General features: G+C 36.1%; 1 protein-coding gene across 1 annotated transcript in view; it reads left to right on the forward strand.

Annotated features, from left to right (window-relative positions):
* The window catches only part of LOC122808845 (semaphorin-7A-like), an 851,812-nt gene that overhangs the window by 383,562 nt on the left and 449,149 nt on the right, over window positions 1-19,101 (forward strand). The window contains exon 6 of the mRNA XM_044079936.1: window positions 4,587-4,697. Within this exon, the coding sequence (XP_043935871.1) occupies window positions 4,587-4,697 (111 nt within the window). The remainder of the gene's footprint in view (window positions 1-4,586; window positions 4,698-19,101) is intronic.

Raw genomic sequence — 19,101 nt, forward strand, 5'->3', positions numbered from 1 at the left:
ATTCAGTATTTTGAACTTTCAGGATTTTGGCTTCAGTATTTTGAATTTCAAGATTATGAGCTTTTAAGATTTAGAAGCCGATCTATACATATATATATATATATATATATATATATATATATATATATATATATATACTGCAAGCTACAGTTAATTCCAGAAACTGCTGGTAATGCTGTATGTAAAATAACCATTCAAGCAGGAGTGTTATCTGCTTCTGAAACAATATTTTATTTACTTTTGTTTTCCATTAACACCTAGTTAGATGATGACTCTTCTCAGACTCAGATAAAAAAATCAGTGTAGCAAATCTAGGCAATGTTGGATAAACTTACCTTGTTTGATATTTTCTATACTAGTAAGCTTGTGAAACAATCCATTAAATTAGGATATGAAAGATTTTCAGCAGAAATGAATGCTTAAAAATAAATGGCACAGGAGCTTACCTTTCAAACTGTTTATCTTCAAGACAAAATTCAAGAAATCACAACACATAATACAAAGCAGTATGCCAGACTTTTGAATCAAGAAATGAGTCAGAAAAACTTTTGTATTCTGCGTCTAGCAGTAAGCTGTGTTAATATGCAGTCCCCAACAGAAAATATCACTTTGGCTGCACTCCAGAATAAACCAGTCAGATTTAAAGAACAAATGTCATTTTGGACAAAGCATGTCAGTTTCTTAAAGGAAAAAAATCTCTAACCCACTTTCTGCCTTCAACTTTTAAAGTTAAATTTCAGAAGTTGACAGGAAATAATTTTTGATACTGCTTTAAAATCATTTTTCAGTTCTGGTTGCTAACACTTCCATTGTTTTAGGCCTACAATCCCAAGCAGTTAAGTGAAGTAAAGTATATACCTTAATTGAAATACAATTATAAAATGATTATATGTCTACAGACAGAACCAAACTGATTAATAAAGTATATATAATTTTTTGACATTACCACATTTAGCTGATGCTAAATTAAACCTATTAGGCTTACTAAAGGAAAGCACTTAAACATTTTGTATTATATCTTTTTCAGGTTTATTCCAGAATGCATATTATATGTCCTTTTGGATGCTCCCCATGCTGTCTTTCATTTTTTTTTTAAGTTTTGCACTATTTTCAGAGAGGTAGTAGCAATCCAGGAGAGTACCTAATGAATATTAGCAATGGGTTGTCCCCCAGAAATGGTAGCAGCTCCCAATTTATTCAGGCAAGTAATTCACTCAGCTGCAGAAAAGTTCATTGCTAGAGGAAAAAAGTGAACTCTGTCAAAATGTAACGGTCATCACCCATCCACTCCTATGGAAGCATTTGTGGTACAAGTAAGTTTTGTAAAAACGTGGGGGGTGGGGGTATTAACCTGTGCATGCATGTGAACATGTCTGTAGAGGTGTGATTGAAGTTGTGCGTGTGTGTGTGTGTGTGTGTGTGTGTGTGTGTGTGTGTGTGTGTGTGTGTGTGTGTGTGTGTGTGTGTCTGTGTAGGGGTGTGTGTGTGCGTCTGTGTGGGTGTGTGTCTCTACTTGGATGGTCACACTTGGAGGATTAGATAGGGACTTGAGAGTGTGTGTGTGTGTGTGTGTGTGTGTGTGTGTGTGTGTGTGTGTGTGTGTGTGTGTGTGTGTGTGTGTGTGTGTGTTTGTGTTTTGGAGCATATGTGAATGGGTGAGTGTATCCATGGCCGTTATTAACTGTTGGGGCTTGATTGATAAGGAGTGGATGCATGTGGGGATTTAGGGGTGCCTTTGCCAACAAGATGCATGAGCCACTAGAGAGACTACTACCACTGTTATGTCTAACAGTGCTGATGTTACCAAGACTGTGATACAGAGACATTCTAATGAGCCAGAAATTAGGTCTTTCAGATTATGACCATAACTGCCTGTAAATAATGAAGAAACTTCAGGAAACTTCCAAATACAAAAGTACTTTCTTCTTTTTTTTGTAGAATAAAACAAGAAAATACAGTTAACCAGACCAGAACATGAAAAAGCAATAAAAATAGCAGTCTGACCATGAAGAATTAATGCACTTTAAAATTTATGGAGCACTTTCACCTAAATGAAAAGACTTCATCAGAATAACAATACACACAGGAAATGAAACATTTATAGAATATAGACCAGATCGTGTGATCAAAACAGATTAATAAAGATTATGTCACTCTACTGTGTTCCTCTTACAAAATATGTTTGATGCACACATAATCATTTAACTCTGGTGGTCTATCAGCGGTTAATTCCAGTTTCCAAAATAGATTTTTTTATAAGTAAATTATTTGCCAATCACCTCCTCATTCTTGTTTTGAACCTTCACTAACTCAAAAAAGAGAAACTTATTAAATAGTTTTACACAGAGCAGCAAAATTTCCCATATTGTAGCATTTTTTATACCTTTTATCATAGGTAGCACAGTGCTCTGACTCAGTACATGTTGTGCATTCGCAAAAATTCCACTCACACTGTTTTTCGGCCAGTATGAATTTGTCATTTTGCATTTTACCTTAAACACATCATTTGTTGCAGTCATATTAGCATTTTGCCTCTTTACTAGTTCAAACTCTCATGCTCTAGAGAGAAGAGGAATGAAGGTCAGCAGGACTAAGACAGAATATATGTGTGTGAATGAGAGGGAGGATAGAGGAATGGTGAGGATGCAAGGAGTACAGGTGGCAAAGGTGGATAAGTTTAAATATTTGGGATCAATAGTTCAGAGTAATGGTGAGTGTGGAAGAGAGGTGAAGAAGAGAGTACTGGCAGGATGGAGTGGGCGGAGAAGAGTGTCAGGAGTGATTTGTGACAGACGAGTACCAGTAAGAGTGAAAAGGAAGGTCTACAAGAGGGTAGTGAGTCCAGCTATGTTATATGGGTTGGAGACAGTGGCATTGACAAAACGGCAGGAGTTAGAGCTGTATGTGGCAGAGTTAAAGATGTTAAGATTTGTACAGGGTGTGACGAGGGTGGGCAGGATTAGGAATAACCCAGGTTGGAAGATTTGGAGACAAAGCCAGAGAGGAAAGATTACATTGGTTTGGACATGTGCTGAGGAGGGATGCTGAGTATATTGGGAAAAAGATGCTAAGGATGAAGCTACCAGGTAACAGGAAAAGAGGAAGGCCTAAGATAAGATTTATGGATGTGGTGAGAGAGGACATGCAGGTGGTTGGTGTGACAGAGCAAGATGCAGAGGGCAGGAAGAAATGGAAACAGATGATCCACTGTGGTGACCCCTAACGGGAACAGCCAAAAGAAGATGATGATGATGATGATGATGATGACGACTAGTTCAAACTCTCTAACAATATGAATTGTATTTCTGGAGTTAAATTCACTTTTAGCTATAATTTTTGGGACACTTCAGCACTGTCCAGCTCAGTCACTATTCTATCACTAATTTATTCATCTTTTGTCTAGCCAATCCAACAAGTTTTAGCTTGTTCATATGAGTGTCTAACTGATAAAATTCTTACATTTGACTATGCTTTGCCAGAGCATTGTAGTTAGCATTTTTTTCTTATACCATATACATGTTGGCATATCCTGTTGCTAAGACTTTTCTCCCTCTTCCCCACTTAATAAGATGAATATGAGGTACGTCGCAAGACACACCCTACCAATACCATCGCAATTAAAAAATCCTTTACTATATATAGTTCTGTCACTTACTACAACATATTTATTAACATTGATGCACCAACTTTGCATACAGGTGCCACAATCTGTCATACCAACCTGCAGGTTAGACGTTTGATGTAGTTTATCCCTCACTAAGCAGGCCTTAAATTTCATACCACCCTTGTAATAAAATGTGGTTAAGCACCCACCTTAAGTTTTTTTTTTCATGATTTTTTGATCATGCAGCTTGGTGTATATTCTATAAATGTTTACTTTCCTGTGTGTGTCATTCTGATTCTTTTAATTTATATGAAAGCATTCAATAAATGTTATGCTGAATTAGTCCTGTGTGGTCATGCTGTTATTATTTTTTTTCTGAATAGAAGTTCTTGAAGTACTAGACTCCACAGAGTCAGTGACAGGGAATCTTTGTATAGTGTTAATTCAGCTACTTAAAACCCTACTTACTCTGAAGTAGGTCTACCTTCATGAAGACCATCAGACAATTTAGGAGAATCAAGCGGAAATATTAGGGTAAAAGTTGTAACAGAATGCTTAAATTATAGCAGCTAAGAGGTATGCATGTGGTACCCATTCTAACAGCAAACGTTACATTATCACCTACCAGAGCAGCCGCTGTGTTACATGAACATCAGTCTATATAAAATCAACACAAAATAAGCAGCTTTGACTAGTACATAGTCAGTGAGTGAGTGCCTGACAAGCCAAGACTTTCATCTCTGTTTTTATACCGAATGCATTGTAATTTTTGTACGTTTTCCAATTAAACTTCTCTACTTGAAATGGATTGTTATATTACAGTTCTAACTGTGAATGCTATGTTTTCTGTGAGTAACAACATGGTAGAAATGTGCTCATATCATGCCAAACTGTAGCCAGGATTTTCACTGATGTGTTAATACAATTAAGTGGCAAGTGCAGATATTATTAATGAAACAATGTTGTTTTCTGTAATATGCAGATGGAGATCTGTACTCAGCTGTTTCTTCTACGACAAAACAAGTTGGCTTGATACTGAGAAACTCTTCCAAGGGAAGAAAATCATTAAAAACTGAAGACAAGTGGCTACTCAGTAAGAACCCTTTGTTATTTATACGATTTGATTCAACACTAACAGCAATGAATTTTACAACAGACTTTTATGTATATTCATTTGCTTTTAAATGTGCTTTAGGAGCCATTTTAACATTTGTTCTTCACAAAGTTGTTTTCACTTCTAAGTTCACTTTCACATTTTATCAGGCTTAAAATAGTTACTAAAAAATTACAAAATGATGGCTATAAATCTACCACTACCTTTCTTCCTGCTGTGGAAAATGTCAACCATTTAAGAGTTTTATGTAATATCAACACTATTGCTAAGTGACAATTCTACTATTTAACCAAGTGAGCATCTTAGGTTATAGACCTATTTTCTGTCACACATGATTTAAAATATAGTTTTCTACATTTGCGTTAACACTCTGTGCTATTTTGTAAAGGCATAAAAATATGTTGATGATTACATTTTAATGAATATCACATAAAGTATTTGGGTATCATAATTTACAGCTGCAGAGTCCTGTGATTAAGGTAAAATAGCAAGTGACAGAATTAACCCTTGATTTTATTTTTCATGATCGATCACATCATTAAAAACTATGGAGCACATCAATGTTCTTTGTTGTTTTTACCTCTTTTCTTTCAGTTTGCACCATGTGTTCAATATTATTAACATAAAATGTAATTTAAATACAGAATTGGTTTCCATTGTGTGTCTTTAAAATACATTTAAAAGGGAAAGCACCAGCATTATGCATTTGCATTACCTTATATTATTCATGTTATTTTGTGCATGTTTTAGAGTGTTTTTAATTATATAGGTTCATGGGTAAGTACTAGGCTAGCTGCCCTTGCAGGCCATTTTAAGCATAGCTAATTTCACTTCAAAGGTAAAAGTCAAATATCTACCTTGTGTCTGTGAGATAAACACTGTAATCATTATGCAAGCCCTAACCCCACAAATATAATTGTTGAGAATTAGTTCCACATTTTAAAACTACAATGAGTAAAGGTTGTCCAATTTTTAGAAACTCTACCAGAAACTTTTTTTCCCATCATATCTTGATGTTCTTTGCATTATCAATGCTTCAGGTATCTGAGTGTTTTGTATTATTTTACAATCTGCTATATGTTAAAATGACCTGATGTTGGCTGCCACATTAACATGAGATTGTTCAGTTTATTTCTGTCGCTCCCACAATGTATGTTGTATTTGCTGTTTAGTTTACTTTTGACACTCTGACATGTGCTGTGTCCCCATAGTATGACACATCCCAGACACAACGTTTGTCATGAACTTATAATGACAACACTATGTTTCAGTTGCTTCTTAGAATTCCTCCAGAAAATGGTCACTGTTTTCGTTTTACTGAACTACTCTGATCTGTGCCAACATTTCATGGTGTGTTTAATCTTAGATAAAGTAGGTAAATTGTATGGTAGTTAGACAATTGAAGCTGTTGTTCAAGCAAGTCTGCATATCATCACACACAATGTCTTAATTAGATATCAATTTTAGGCTGCATTGATACTTCACATGGATAACAGGAACACTTCACTTACCAAATAGATTATTCACCAGTTTTATGATTAAAGTATAATTCATCAAAATAAAATAAATAAAGAAATAAACAAAATACAAAAAACAGAAATAAAAAAAAAAATTAATTAAAAAAAACAGAGAAACTAGTGGTCTTAAAACTTCGTTGATGAGCTCAGTCACAATAATTCCCAAAAACCATGACAACCAGGTAGTGTTACAAAGCAACAAGCCTTTATTTATTACAAACAAGCGATCCTCAGTAACAAAACTCAGAAATATTTTACAATGTTAAACATATAAGCGTTTGTACACATAGAAGTAGGTGTGGAAAATATAAATATTGTTTAATTTTAAACCAGCTTATTCAAGGCAAACAATATAAACAGGGCCGTAAAAATTGCATTTTAAAACAGCAAGTACCCACACCACACACTACTACTGATTGGGTCAAGCTAAATCCTAATTAAGGAAAACACTACCTATCTATTTGCATCCCACATTCCCACATCAGGTATTAAGAAAAGCATAGCATACACATAGAAATACTTATTTTTAAATAAAATCGTTTTCGACTAAGTAATGCAATAAAGTCTTCATCAGGTCTGTGACAAAAACTAAAATCATATACCATAGATAGAAAAGTAAAAAGTGTTAACTAGATTGATACAAGAAAAAACACATATCTATCAATCCATAAACATTATCTAACTAGAGCACTATAAATGTAAACATATATATATATATATATATATATATATATATATATATATATATAATTTGCTTAACCATATCTAATATGTATTTGTGTGTATAAAATCTAAGTTATTAATAGCTCAAAAAATATTATTTAGAAAAAATATTTCAGAAAAAAATTATTTTATTTACAACTCAGAAAAATATCAGTGCTTTCCAGTTTTAAAATTGTCATATCAGTGTTCATGTTTACAGCCCCAAAAACATGTTTATTCAATGAAAACCAGTAGAAAAAACACACAAAAATAGTGGATGAACTAAACTAGTAATGTACAAGTGTGCAGGTGAGTGCATGAGTGTGCATGAGCATGGACCAGTATGCTAAATGGGGAACTTATACCAATACTTCATGGTAATACTTCATGATAAGAGTGACATGAAAAATGTGTGTTTTGAATTTATCACATAAATCTCTGGTGTAATAAAAGAGTGTACTAAATTTAATCAAAGCAAAGCTGAGGTTAAAGTAACTAAACATATATACATTTATACACATACTACACATCATTTTTTTTATTTTAGAACTTAAAAATATTTCCTGAAAAATTCCCTAAAAAAAAAAACTTTTACAGTTTAACTAGCTTACATAAATTCAACACACTCTTAATATACCGATAGTAGTTAAGTCCTGGTTTTCTGAATGCATTTAATTTCAAATGTCAACATAATTAATTTTTCTCCAAAACACCATTGATGTCCTTTCAAGCTCATCCATCTCCACACAGTCCAGAATTATAAATTTAAAACCAGAATGTCTGAGGTGTTCTAATAAGTGTTTGGATAAGGCATTCTTCTGGCATTTACATCTGATGGCAGAAATTGACTGAATGCTTGGGAAAGCTAATAAAAGTGTTGCTGAGTTACAGTTTTTTTTTTTTTTTCAATTTTAATGGCCAAGCTTACAAACAGATGAGGGGAATAGGCATGTAGTCTTAGGCAAGTGGGAGGAGGAATTTGTACTGCAAAGTGAATACCGGAGATTTATGACCAGCTACCTTTGCTTTATTTATGATGTGTTCATAGTCTGGCAAAGTGAGAAATCTAAACTCAGTGAGTTTATCCATTATATCAGTAACTCCAACTCCTTCCTGAAATTTATCACTTCCATCAGCTTGGAGTCTGTGCAATTCCTTGATATGACTGCCAGTATTGATAAAGACAGAGGAAAATGAATTAGTAATTTATATAGGAAACCAATGAGAGTGAGAATGTATGCATTCAGTAAAAACTAAACACAATGTAATAAAATCACAAGGCTACGTATTAGCACGCACTACCATACATTTGGCCCCTTTTCTCAAATATATGAATGATCTTGAAAATGATTTCTTAACCAGAGGATATGAATCAAACATGTTACATATGATTCTGGATCCCATTATAGATTATAAAATTAACAATGGCCCTATATGGCATAGGCCTTTTGGTAGAATTATGCAACAAGGCCACCCTAATCCAAAACAAGAGAAAAGTAAGGACAGCTGAATTCTAACTTACACCTGGGATTTCAGTACAATTAAAGTCATTATTAAGGAGAATTGGGGCATCCTCATTGACAATCAGCAGCTTGTAAGGGGTTTAGGAGATCACCCTAGTTTTGTATATAAAAAGAACAGAAGCATACGTAGCTATGTGGAAAATAAAAATAAGAAACACCAGGATGACATGAGCACTAAAATCTGTGGGCCACCTGACTGCACTTTCTGTGAGTATTTGATGGGGTGTTACTCACCCCTATCTTAAAAATGATGGTAAAAACCTCTGCAGGTAATTTGTATATAGAGCCATATGTAATGACTGCCCTGCATTTTATGTGGTAAGACTATGAATACACTGAAAAGGAGGATGTTGGGTCTTCTTTCTGGCATCAGACATAAATGCCAGAGAAATGCCTTATCCAAACACTTATTAGAACACCCCAGACATTCTGGTTCTAAATTTATCATTCTGGACTGTGTGGAGATGGGTGAGCTTGAAGGGGACATCAGTGGTGTTTTGGAGAAAATGAATTATGCTGACAGTTGAAATGAAATGCATTCAGAAAGCCAGGACTTAACTACTATTGTCTATTAAGAGTGTGCTGAATTTACGTAAGCTGCCACACAATCTGTAAAGGTTTTTTTAGGGAATTTTTGAAAAAATATTTTTATGTACTAAAAATAAAAAATGATGTGTAGTATGTGTATAAATGTATATGTTTAGCTACTTTAACCTTAATTCTGCTTTGATTAGATTTAGCACACTCTTGCATCACATCAGAGATTTAAACTGTAAATTCAAAACACACATTTTTTTTAATGCCACTCTTACCATGAAGTATTAGTATAATTCCCCATTTAGTGTACTGGTGCACACTCGTACACACTTGCACTCTTTTATACATTGCCAGTTTACTTCATCCACTATTTCTGTGTGTTTTTTTCTACTGGTTGTCATTTAATAACAATTTTTGGGGCTGTAAACATGAGAACTGTGCTAACAATTGTTTGTGTGTTTTAACTGCAAAGCACTGATTTTTTTCTGAGCTGTAAATAAAATACTTTTTTCTGAAATGCTTTTTTCCTAAAGGGCTATAAATAACTTAGTTTTATTCACACTAATACATATTAGCTATGATTAGACATATATTTATATGGATAGCTATGTTTTTCTTTTGTATCAGTCTAGTTAACTCTTTTTACTTAATTACCTTAATATGTATATGATTTTAGATATTGTCACAGACCTGATGAAGGCTTTAATGCATTAGTTAGCTGAATGTGATTTTAGTTAAACGTCAGTCTTTTTATATGTATGTTATACTTTTCTTAATACCTGATGTGGGAATTGTGGGTTGCAAATATATAGGTAGTGTTTTCCTTTACTAGGATTTAGCTTAACCCATTCAGTAGTACTGTGTAGGGGTGGGTACTTGCTGTTCTAAAATGTACTTTTTATGGCCCTGTTTATATTGTTTGCCCTGAAGAGATGGTTTAAAATTAAACAATACATATCTTTTCCACACCTACTTCTAAGTGTATAAAAGCTGATATGTTTAACATTGTAAAGTCTTTCTGATGTTTTGTTACCAAGGATCACTCGTCTGTGACAAACAAAGACTTGTTGCTTTGGAACACTATGTGGTTTTCCTTATTTTTGGGAATTATTATGACTAAGCTCATCAACAAAGCTTTAAGACACTAGTTTCTCTTTTTTTTTTAATTTTTCCTCAACACTCTTAGTGGTGGGGTTAGAACTAGAATGTGTAATCGATCCTTACATTTAAAGATTTTTTTCCAGCAGAAACCTTATTGGAATTTAGTTTAACTTCATTTATGTTTTGCAGTACTTCAGTGACCTCATCTAAACATGAAGGCAGCATCACACATTTAATCAGACAAAGAGCTTGCATTATATTTAGAAAGATCAAATTGTTTTTCCAGTAAATAGGTTACTGCATTTGGATGGGTAGCAGACTTTTCTGTTCCACCTGCAGTCCAGCCTACACTCATAGACCAGACTATTAGGGTATTAGATGGCAGGAGATAACTTAGTTGTGAGAAGCCAACTGTCCTGTTTTGTAGAAGAAGACCCACAAAGTCAAAATAGGCACCTCCACCTCCGATAGCAGAACTGTCACTAGTGGTGTTCCCCAGGGATCTGTCCTGGGACCCCTACTGTTTGGCTTCTACTTTTCTGAGGTCCAGGCAAAGGCAAAAGGCCTGTGGCTGACCAAGTTTGTGGATAACTGTAAGTTGGGTGCTGTCATTGTCTCCCCAAATGATGTTAACATACTGCAAGATGGTCTCACAGCAACAAATGATCGGTGCCAAACTCATGTCCTTAAGTTAAATGCAAAAACAATGTATTATCATACCATTCGGGAAAAACACAGCCCCTACTATGGTGAGAGACCTGGGAACACAGGTTGACAACAATCTCACATTCACCCATCATGTAGCAGCAGTGGTCAGAAAAACTTTTTACTTGGTTCACCTCATAAGTAAAGGGATTGCATACAGAAAAAAGGAAGTTGTTACCTCTCTGTACTCCTCCCTCATTAGGTCAATAATTGAGTATAACACCCCATTTGGTATGTACCTCTTCAAACACCTGCGCCATCTGGAAAGGCCACAGAAATATCTCATAAAGAGAATCCATGGCCTCCAAAACCTGTCCTATGCAGACAGGCTCAAATCACTATCACTCTACTCAGTATCGTACAGATGGCTCAGAGGTGATCTGGTTCTTGCCTACAAGGCAATCTCAGACCCTGCCCTACTTGAGATGCTCCATATCCATAAATCTAATTCCTCATGCATTACCCATTCAAAAGGCCTAAATCTAATATGCAACATCAAAAAAACCTGCTGGAGAGACAGGTTTGTCTCTCAGAGGCTGCCCTGTCTCTGGTATAGACTTCCCATACACTTCAAACAGAGCACCTCGCTGACCCTCTTCAAGCGCAACCTTGATGAGTGGATAGGTGACCACAACTTTGTCTCAGGGGTTCCACCTGTGTCCTTCATTGACAGGGGTGACAGGAGCTGACTGAGGTTTCTTTTTTGGGGATAAACTCTGGCTAGACTTCTATGGGCCCCAAGACCATTAGCATAGTAACCTCCTATGATCCTAAGATGTGATTAAGACATTGTATGCATAGCTTCTAATAGTGACTTGGAGATTTGACACAGCATTATTTCATGTATTAAGGATACATCTAGAGGTATACAACAAGACCAAGCAGAAAGATGCATACATACTTGCTCCACACGGTTAGAGAACTGATAAAAATATCATTCTTTTCTATGAGTATATAACATGCATCTATTTGTTTAAAAATGTTATATGCATTTTATGTTTATTGGAACCTAAATAAACATATTGCATTTAGGAGAATGACTAATGCTGATCATCCATGACAATGGAATTGCAAAGATACTTAAATGAAATACTGCAGGTTATCAAATGTCTGTGATAAAGGGGGAGATTTTATGCTGAAAGTTAGTGGTGGAGTCCATCTCCCTAGTAACAAATGAAACACAAGGTAAGCCCCATTTAGAAAGATACCCTGGAATATGGAACTATTTTATGGAAATTAAGTGATAACAACCGAGCATATTATGCACTTTAGACCATTAGATGAATTACCTTACATATTTTAATTTAGTATATAAACAACTAGCATCAAATGGTCAGTAGCCTGTGTCTTAGATTAGGCTATAAAATCCTTCACCTTTATGTTATTCTGTACCACCTTCTTGTCTCCAAAATCCATAACAACTCATGTAACAGCCTTTCTACATAATGCCTTATGTAAGGAAAATTGCTCATTTTACCTTGTCTACCATTACCAATGAGTTTGAATTTCTTACAAATATTAACTGCACTGTTTGCCCACACACTGCAGTTTAGATACGTAATAAATAAATACCATACTTCCAGAGGACACATGCGTGATTTTTCTATCATGGACTTACTACCCTCCTTGTTGCTGATACCAGCACTATATAGGGAGAGCCACCCAGCAAGGGGTTATACTGTGTGAGCTGGCAGCAGTGTCTATGAAAGGGGAGCAAATAAGATGCTAAAAAAAAATCAAGTCACAGGAGGTTAACAAGAGGGGTCAGAAAATGGAATAATAAATAAAGTTGTAAATTAAAAAGGAAGAAACTTCTATACTACTACTGAGGAAATGTCACATTTTAGCACGCAAACCTGACTTGCAGTGTACAGTATAGAGCAGTAATGAAAAAAATGCCATGTTGGTCTAATGACAATGGCAGCGAAACCAAACATGAAATTTAGAGCGCATGTTTGATAGGGTGTATACATGTTTCTTTACTTGACGCTAACCATTACACATAGGCATTCGGAAGTCTCTGCATTTCATCTTATGATAAATTAGTCAGCATTCAAGTGGAGCTGAGTAATTCTGAATCTGTGCTGAGCAAAGAATAAACTCAGGGAGCTAAATTGTGTATCCTTGGATAACACTTGACACAGGAAGAATTTCTTGCCAGTGTGAGAGTTACAAATTGGCTTAAGCCAAATTAAGTAAACCCAATTTTTCCTTACCATGGGCATCTTGCACTAATGGAAGGGTTGGATTCAGAGAAGTTTGTAGTTAGCTAGGAGATATAGTACCAGCTAAGCTCAAAACAGAATGCCGAAATCTAAACAAAAAATCTAGCAACCAAGGTAGCTGGATACTGCAGTGCATAAAAACCCGAGGAGAAAAGCTCCAAATACTTATACAAATTTTATGGAAATAAGCAAAGTAAAAATAAACAGATACAAGTGTCATACAATAGCAATATATAACAGTTTGCAAATTTGAGAGAAATCCAAAACAAATTATAAACATTATTATGGTAAGTACAATAGACCATCACGTGAAATAACTTTTTACATGTTCTTATTACATAAGGATTAGGGAGTAAAGCTGTTTAAGCCTTAACCTCCTAACAATGTTAGCAGGTAGAAGTATTAGGGGAGCAAATAAGTAGTAGAAGGAAAATTTAAGGGTTTACATGGGGTCATGACAAGGCCACGTCCAAAATTTAGCTAGACAAGTTTTAGTTCTTTTTTGAAACTATTGGAGTATGTAATGCCTCTTATGTTGATTGAGAGTTTGTTCCAGTTATGAGATACTGAATATTTCTATAATCCTTTCCCAATAGTTTTATTGGGTTTGTATATTTGACAAAGAACTTGGTCTGTGCTGCGGAGTGGGCACATATGGGAATTGTAAGATACAAGATTTGGTAGGGAGAGGCAGGCTGAGTATTTGTTGAGTAAGAAGTCAGTAAGGTGGAGTTGTGAAAGTTGAAGTTGATAGTGGAATTTGAGCCACTGTAGATTCTTTAGTGCTATGCAATGGTGAGAGGAATGTGTAGGTTTGTAGCAAATTTTGTGATTTTTATTATATGCCTGTTCCATCTTAGTAATTAAGGAAATTGAAGGTTTGTAAGGATTGGGGCAGCATAGAAAAGGCTCGGAAATAAGTGAGCTTGAGCCAAGGAGAGTCTAAAATTAAGAATTTTTTGTTCCTATAGAGGATACCCAGTTTTTGGTTTATTTGTTTTTTTAATGGATTGTTGGACATGAAAGTCAAATTTTAATTGATCATCTATTATCATTCCAAGTTAAAGATGTTAAGATTTGCACTGGGTGTGACGAGGGTGGACAGGATTAGGAATAAGTATATTAGAGGGTCAGCCCAGGTTGGAAGGTTTGGAGACAAAGCGAGAGAGGCAAGATTACATTGGTTTGGACATGTGCTGAGGAGAGATGCTGAGTATATTGGTAAAAAGATGCTAAGGATGAAGCTACCAGGTAACAGAAAAAGAGGAATTCCTAAGATAAGATTTATGCATGTGGTGAGAGAGGATATGCAGGTGGTTGGTGTGACAGAGCAAGATGCAGAGGACAGGAAGAAATGGAAACAGATGATCCGCTGTGGCGACCCCTAACGGGAACAGTCAAAAGAAGATGATGATCTATTATCATTCCAAGTAGCTTTGCGTGGGATTCTACATTAATTATGGTTTTATTTAAGGAAAAGATAGTAAAGGTGGGTTTAAGATGTGAAAGTGATTTGGGGAGAAAGAATAAAAATTTAGTCTTTTTAGGATTTAAAATAAGCTGATTTTCAGTAAGCCAACTTTCAACAGAGACAAAAGACTTTTGGGTAAGAGTGTGATGTTGAGAGATACTTTCAGGAAAGGCGATGAGTGTAGAACCATTAGCATACTGAATAAGAGATAAGTGATAGCAGGAGGTATAGTGGTCATTAGTGAAAATGTTGAACAGAAGGGGTCCAGGATGGCACCCTGGAGAACAGCTGTATGGATGGGTAGGAAAGGGGGGGCATAAGGAATGCCATCTGACAGATTGTAGTCTGTTTGAGAGATAGCTGGAGAACCACTCGAGTGGAAGCTGAGAGATTAAGGTTGGCTAACTTGGTTAATAGTTTAGAATGGGATACCATGTCGAAGACTTTTGACAGGTGTAAGAACAGACTTGAGATAAATTTGTTATTATCACAGGCTTCAGCTATTGTATGAGTGAAAGATAAAAGGCCTGTAGTAGTACTATGGTTTGGACAGAAACCATGTTGGGTGGGTGTCAGATGGTTTTCTTTGAGAAGAAATTTGAGAAGCTGAATGTGTATATATTTTTCCAGGATTTTTGATGGGGGGATAGTATAGCTATGGGTCTAAACTAAGATGAATCAGTGGAGTTGCCTCCTTTGTGTAGGGGTATTGCATAGAAAGATTCCCAGATATCAGGTACAGTGGCTTTACAAATTGATCTATTGATAGTATTGAAACCAGATAGGCTATAGACTCAGCTGTAAGTTTGAGAAGGGGGGGGGGTAGATTAACAGCAGAAAGAGAACACGGTTTTAGTTTTTGGAGGAGAGATTTTATATATGTGGTGGTTATAGTTTTAAGAGAGAAGGTTTGATTAGAAAGAGTTTGGGGAGGGATAGTAGAGTTGCAGTTCTGGTCAGTGTTGGTCAGTTTATGGATAGTATCAATGAAGTAATGGTTGAGGAGGGAGGCAGTGTCCTGAGCTGAATTGTTAGTGTAAGGATTAGGAGTTTGAGGGCTTCCAGGGTAAAGTATAGAGTTGATAATTCTACAGAAGTTTTTGGGATTAGAGTGATGGCTAGTTTGGGCATTATAGTAAAAGTTTTTCTTGTCATTGTAGATATTTTTTTGTTCGGTTTCTGAGTTTTTTAAAACTTTGATGGTGAGTAGGGGATTTGGATTTTAGTCAAGTTTTCCAAGCAGAATCTTTCTGATGCATAAGGGAATGAGCGTCTTTCGTAAGCCAAGGAGCATAATTAGATTTTATTCTGATTTTCCGAAGGGGTGCTAGGGTGTTAATAATGTCTAAGAAGATGTTGTTGAATTTTAGCACTGCATCATTAACTCATTCACTGTAATGGAGTTCAGGAAGTTTGCACTGTAACATCCAATGGGCAGAGCCTAAGCTATTTGGCAGAATCAAATTATGTCCTCACATTTCAAACAAAAGTTCATATCTCTGGAACCATAAGGGTTATGAAAAAAAGTATAAATGCCAAACACTTCAGCACAAACTATTTTTATAATGGTAGTATTCTTTTGGTTCTAAGTCTTAAACTGAATTTTATAAGTCACAGTAAACACAGTAAGTATTGCATTTGTAATATTTTGTAAACAACTTACAATATCTCAGCAACCACTCAAGTTGCACACATACTGTCAGCAGCATTTTATTCATCTAGCTGAGAGCTTTCATATGAGGCTAAGGCATCCTGTCTGTGTTACTTGGTTGTTGAGATATTTAGAAAAATGTGAAAATTGTATCTATATAAATTAATATCATAAAAACAACAGTTAATATCTATTTACCTGCACTAGACAGTGGTCAAATATTAATGCAGTTGAGTTTGCCATTATGTAAGCTTTAAGATGAAATCTTTTAAAACCTCATACATTCCATGGTTTTGGAATTATTGATGCAAATATGAACAAGCAATATTTGATGACTAGAGGCGTCAGTAGGAGTTAACCACCGATGAACCTGGAGGTGTCACTCAGATGTAATGAGTTAAGGGGAAGACTATGTAGGCAGGACCTGTTTATTGATGAGAGTTGTTCATTAAATGTTGTAGAGTTGAAGCTAGAGAGCTTACAGCAGGCTTTGTAAAGATGAGGTCTGTGTAGTTGTGAAGAAGGGTCTATATTAAAACACTGAACACTTAAAACAGCGAACGAGGTTTCATCGACCCTATTTCAGCGAAAGCTGAAAATGTCGAAACCTTAGAACAGCGATTTCTTTCCTAGGGAAATAAATCGCTGTTCCAACCAAAAAAAAAAAAAAAAAAAGTTCACAGTTCCAAACACATACACACCTACCTTAACCCTAATTCTACCCCCCAAAAAAAGTAAACAGCTGAAAACACATATGCGCGTAACTCAACCATATATCTAACGCAAAAAAAAGTAAATATTTTAAAACATATGCACTTACCTTAACCCATACCCTAACCCTAAGGTCGGTAACTGTTGCATATTTACTTAAACAGTTCTAAACACATACACACTTACCTTAACACTAATGCTACGCCCCCAAAACAAAAGTAAACAGCTTAAAACACATATGCACTTAACTCAACCATACATGTAACACAAAAAAACAAAAAAGTAACCACTTTCATATATATGCACTTGCCTTAACCTGCACCCTAACCCTAAGGTCAGTAACTCTTGCACATTTACACTCGGGAGCTATACCGGAAAAGGGAATCTCTGAGACCACACTACAGTGCAGAACACGGCAAAGCAATGAAGCAGTCACGCGACTTCTTTCCCAGGGAAAAATTCGCTGAACAGCCACTTTGCTGTTTTGCCTGTTTGCTCTTTAGGTGTTGATGAAAATGCATTCGACAAAATGCGTTTTCGTCATTCTAACAGGAACCGTGGAGAACGTCTTAGGGTATAGATGGGTAGGTGGTCACTTAAGGTATCAGGAACTGTACTAAGGTTGTAATCGAGGTATGGGTCAGTAGTCAATATCCAGTCAAGGGTAGTACCAGACTTGGAATGTTTATTCAAGCGAGTAGGGGTTGTGATGAGCTAGGTAAATCCACACATGCGTTGGACAGGGGAGTTTGCACTTAGTCATTTCCAGTCAACAGTCACATCACCCAGTATTACAGTTTCATGAGGTATGTTTTGTGAAATTCATGACAGTATATTTTCAAGAATAGGGATGTTTTTGCCAGGTGGGATATAGATGGAAGCATATACAATTTTTTGTGGGTGTTTATGTGGCAGTTTAGTATTAATAGTTCAGCAGGGTAAAACTCAGTTGGATGAGTGGATAAGGGGAGAGGTTTAGTTGTTCTAAGTAGAGTATGGCTACACCACCACCTTTTGTTAAGATTCTATCCTGGCGGTAAATATTGTAGCCTGGGGTAAAACGTCATTGTTTGAGATATGGGGTTTTAGCCAAGTTTCAGACAAGGTTAAGATATGTAGAGTATAATGGGAAATACATGCATGAAGTTCAGTGGTTTTGTTTAGCAGACTTTGTATGTTTATAGATCGAATGGATAAGGTTTTAGGGTATGAGGAGGAGGAGGAGAGAGTTGAAGAGGGGGCTGAGGAGATGGGGATGGAGGAGAAGGATGTTTGAATAGAAGTGGGTAGTAATGTGGAGGGACCTGGATTATGTCACCACCTAGAAGCAAAATTCTAGCAAGTAAGGTAAGTTTGGGAATGTGGGAGCTGATGATCTGATGTTTTACTTTTATTCTGGGAGAGGTAGAGGAGATAAGAGACAAGACTTTAGTTTTGAATAGTTAGAGAAGTTAAATAGAGAGGGAAAAATAGAGCATGACAAGGGAAGGTTATGGTTGCTCAATGCTTGGTGGGAGTTGGTGATTGTTTAGATAAGAAAGGTTGGTGTGATAAGAAGTCAAGTAGGAAAGGAGAAGTAGAATAGAGGTTGTCGGTATGGTGAGAGGCATGGTTTGTAAGGTAGGGATCGGGAGAGGGTGGGCTACTGTGAAATAGGAGGGAGGTATTAGGAGAGGGTGGGCTACTGTGAAATAGGAGGTAGGTAGAAAAGAAAGGAGATGTATCTGAGAGGTAAGATGTGGATGAAGCAGGACAAAAGAGTGTAGTATTAGAGTAAATGAATGGTGGAGGATTGGTTGAAGATGATGTAACACTAGAGGGAGGGTAGTAAAAAGGACATAATATTTGATGCACTGGAGGAGTTTGGTTGGGTTAGTGGGAGGAGAGTGATTTACAATAGGTTGATGATGATTGGGTGATTGGGGTGGAGGTCAGATGGAAAGGGTAAATCTTTAAGGAGTTTGGGAGAGGGTGGGAATGGGGGTAGCGTAAGGGAGTGGAGTGAGGCTGCGCCTAACAAGGGTGAATGGATTGGGTTGAACCATGAGGCCAACTGTCAGAAGTAATCAATCTTACTGTGAGAAGTTTAGGACAAAGCCCTAAAGCAGAAGATTTCCTTTTGATATCTTTTTATTTTACATGTCTTGGTATATCTTTATCTTTTACTGAAAAACTTGACTTGAGGATCAGCATTAGTTTTGGGCCAAGTACATAAAAAGCTGTAGCAGAACTAAATAGCT

This window comes from Protopterus annectens, chromosome 8.part0 (assembly GCF_019279795.1).
Source record: "Protopterus annectens isolate FY-2018-M chromosome 8.part0, PAN1.0, whole genome shotgun sequence".
Classification (NCBI taxonomy): Eukaryota; Metazoa; Chordata; order Ceratodontiformes; family Protopteridae; genus Protopterus; species Protopterus annectens.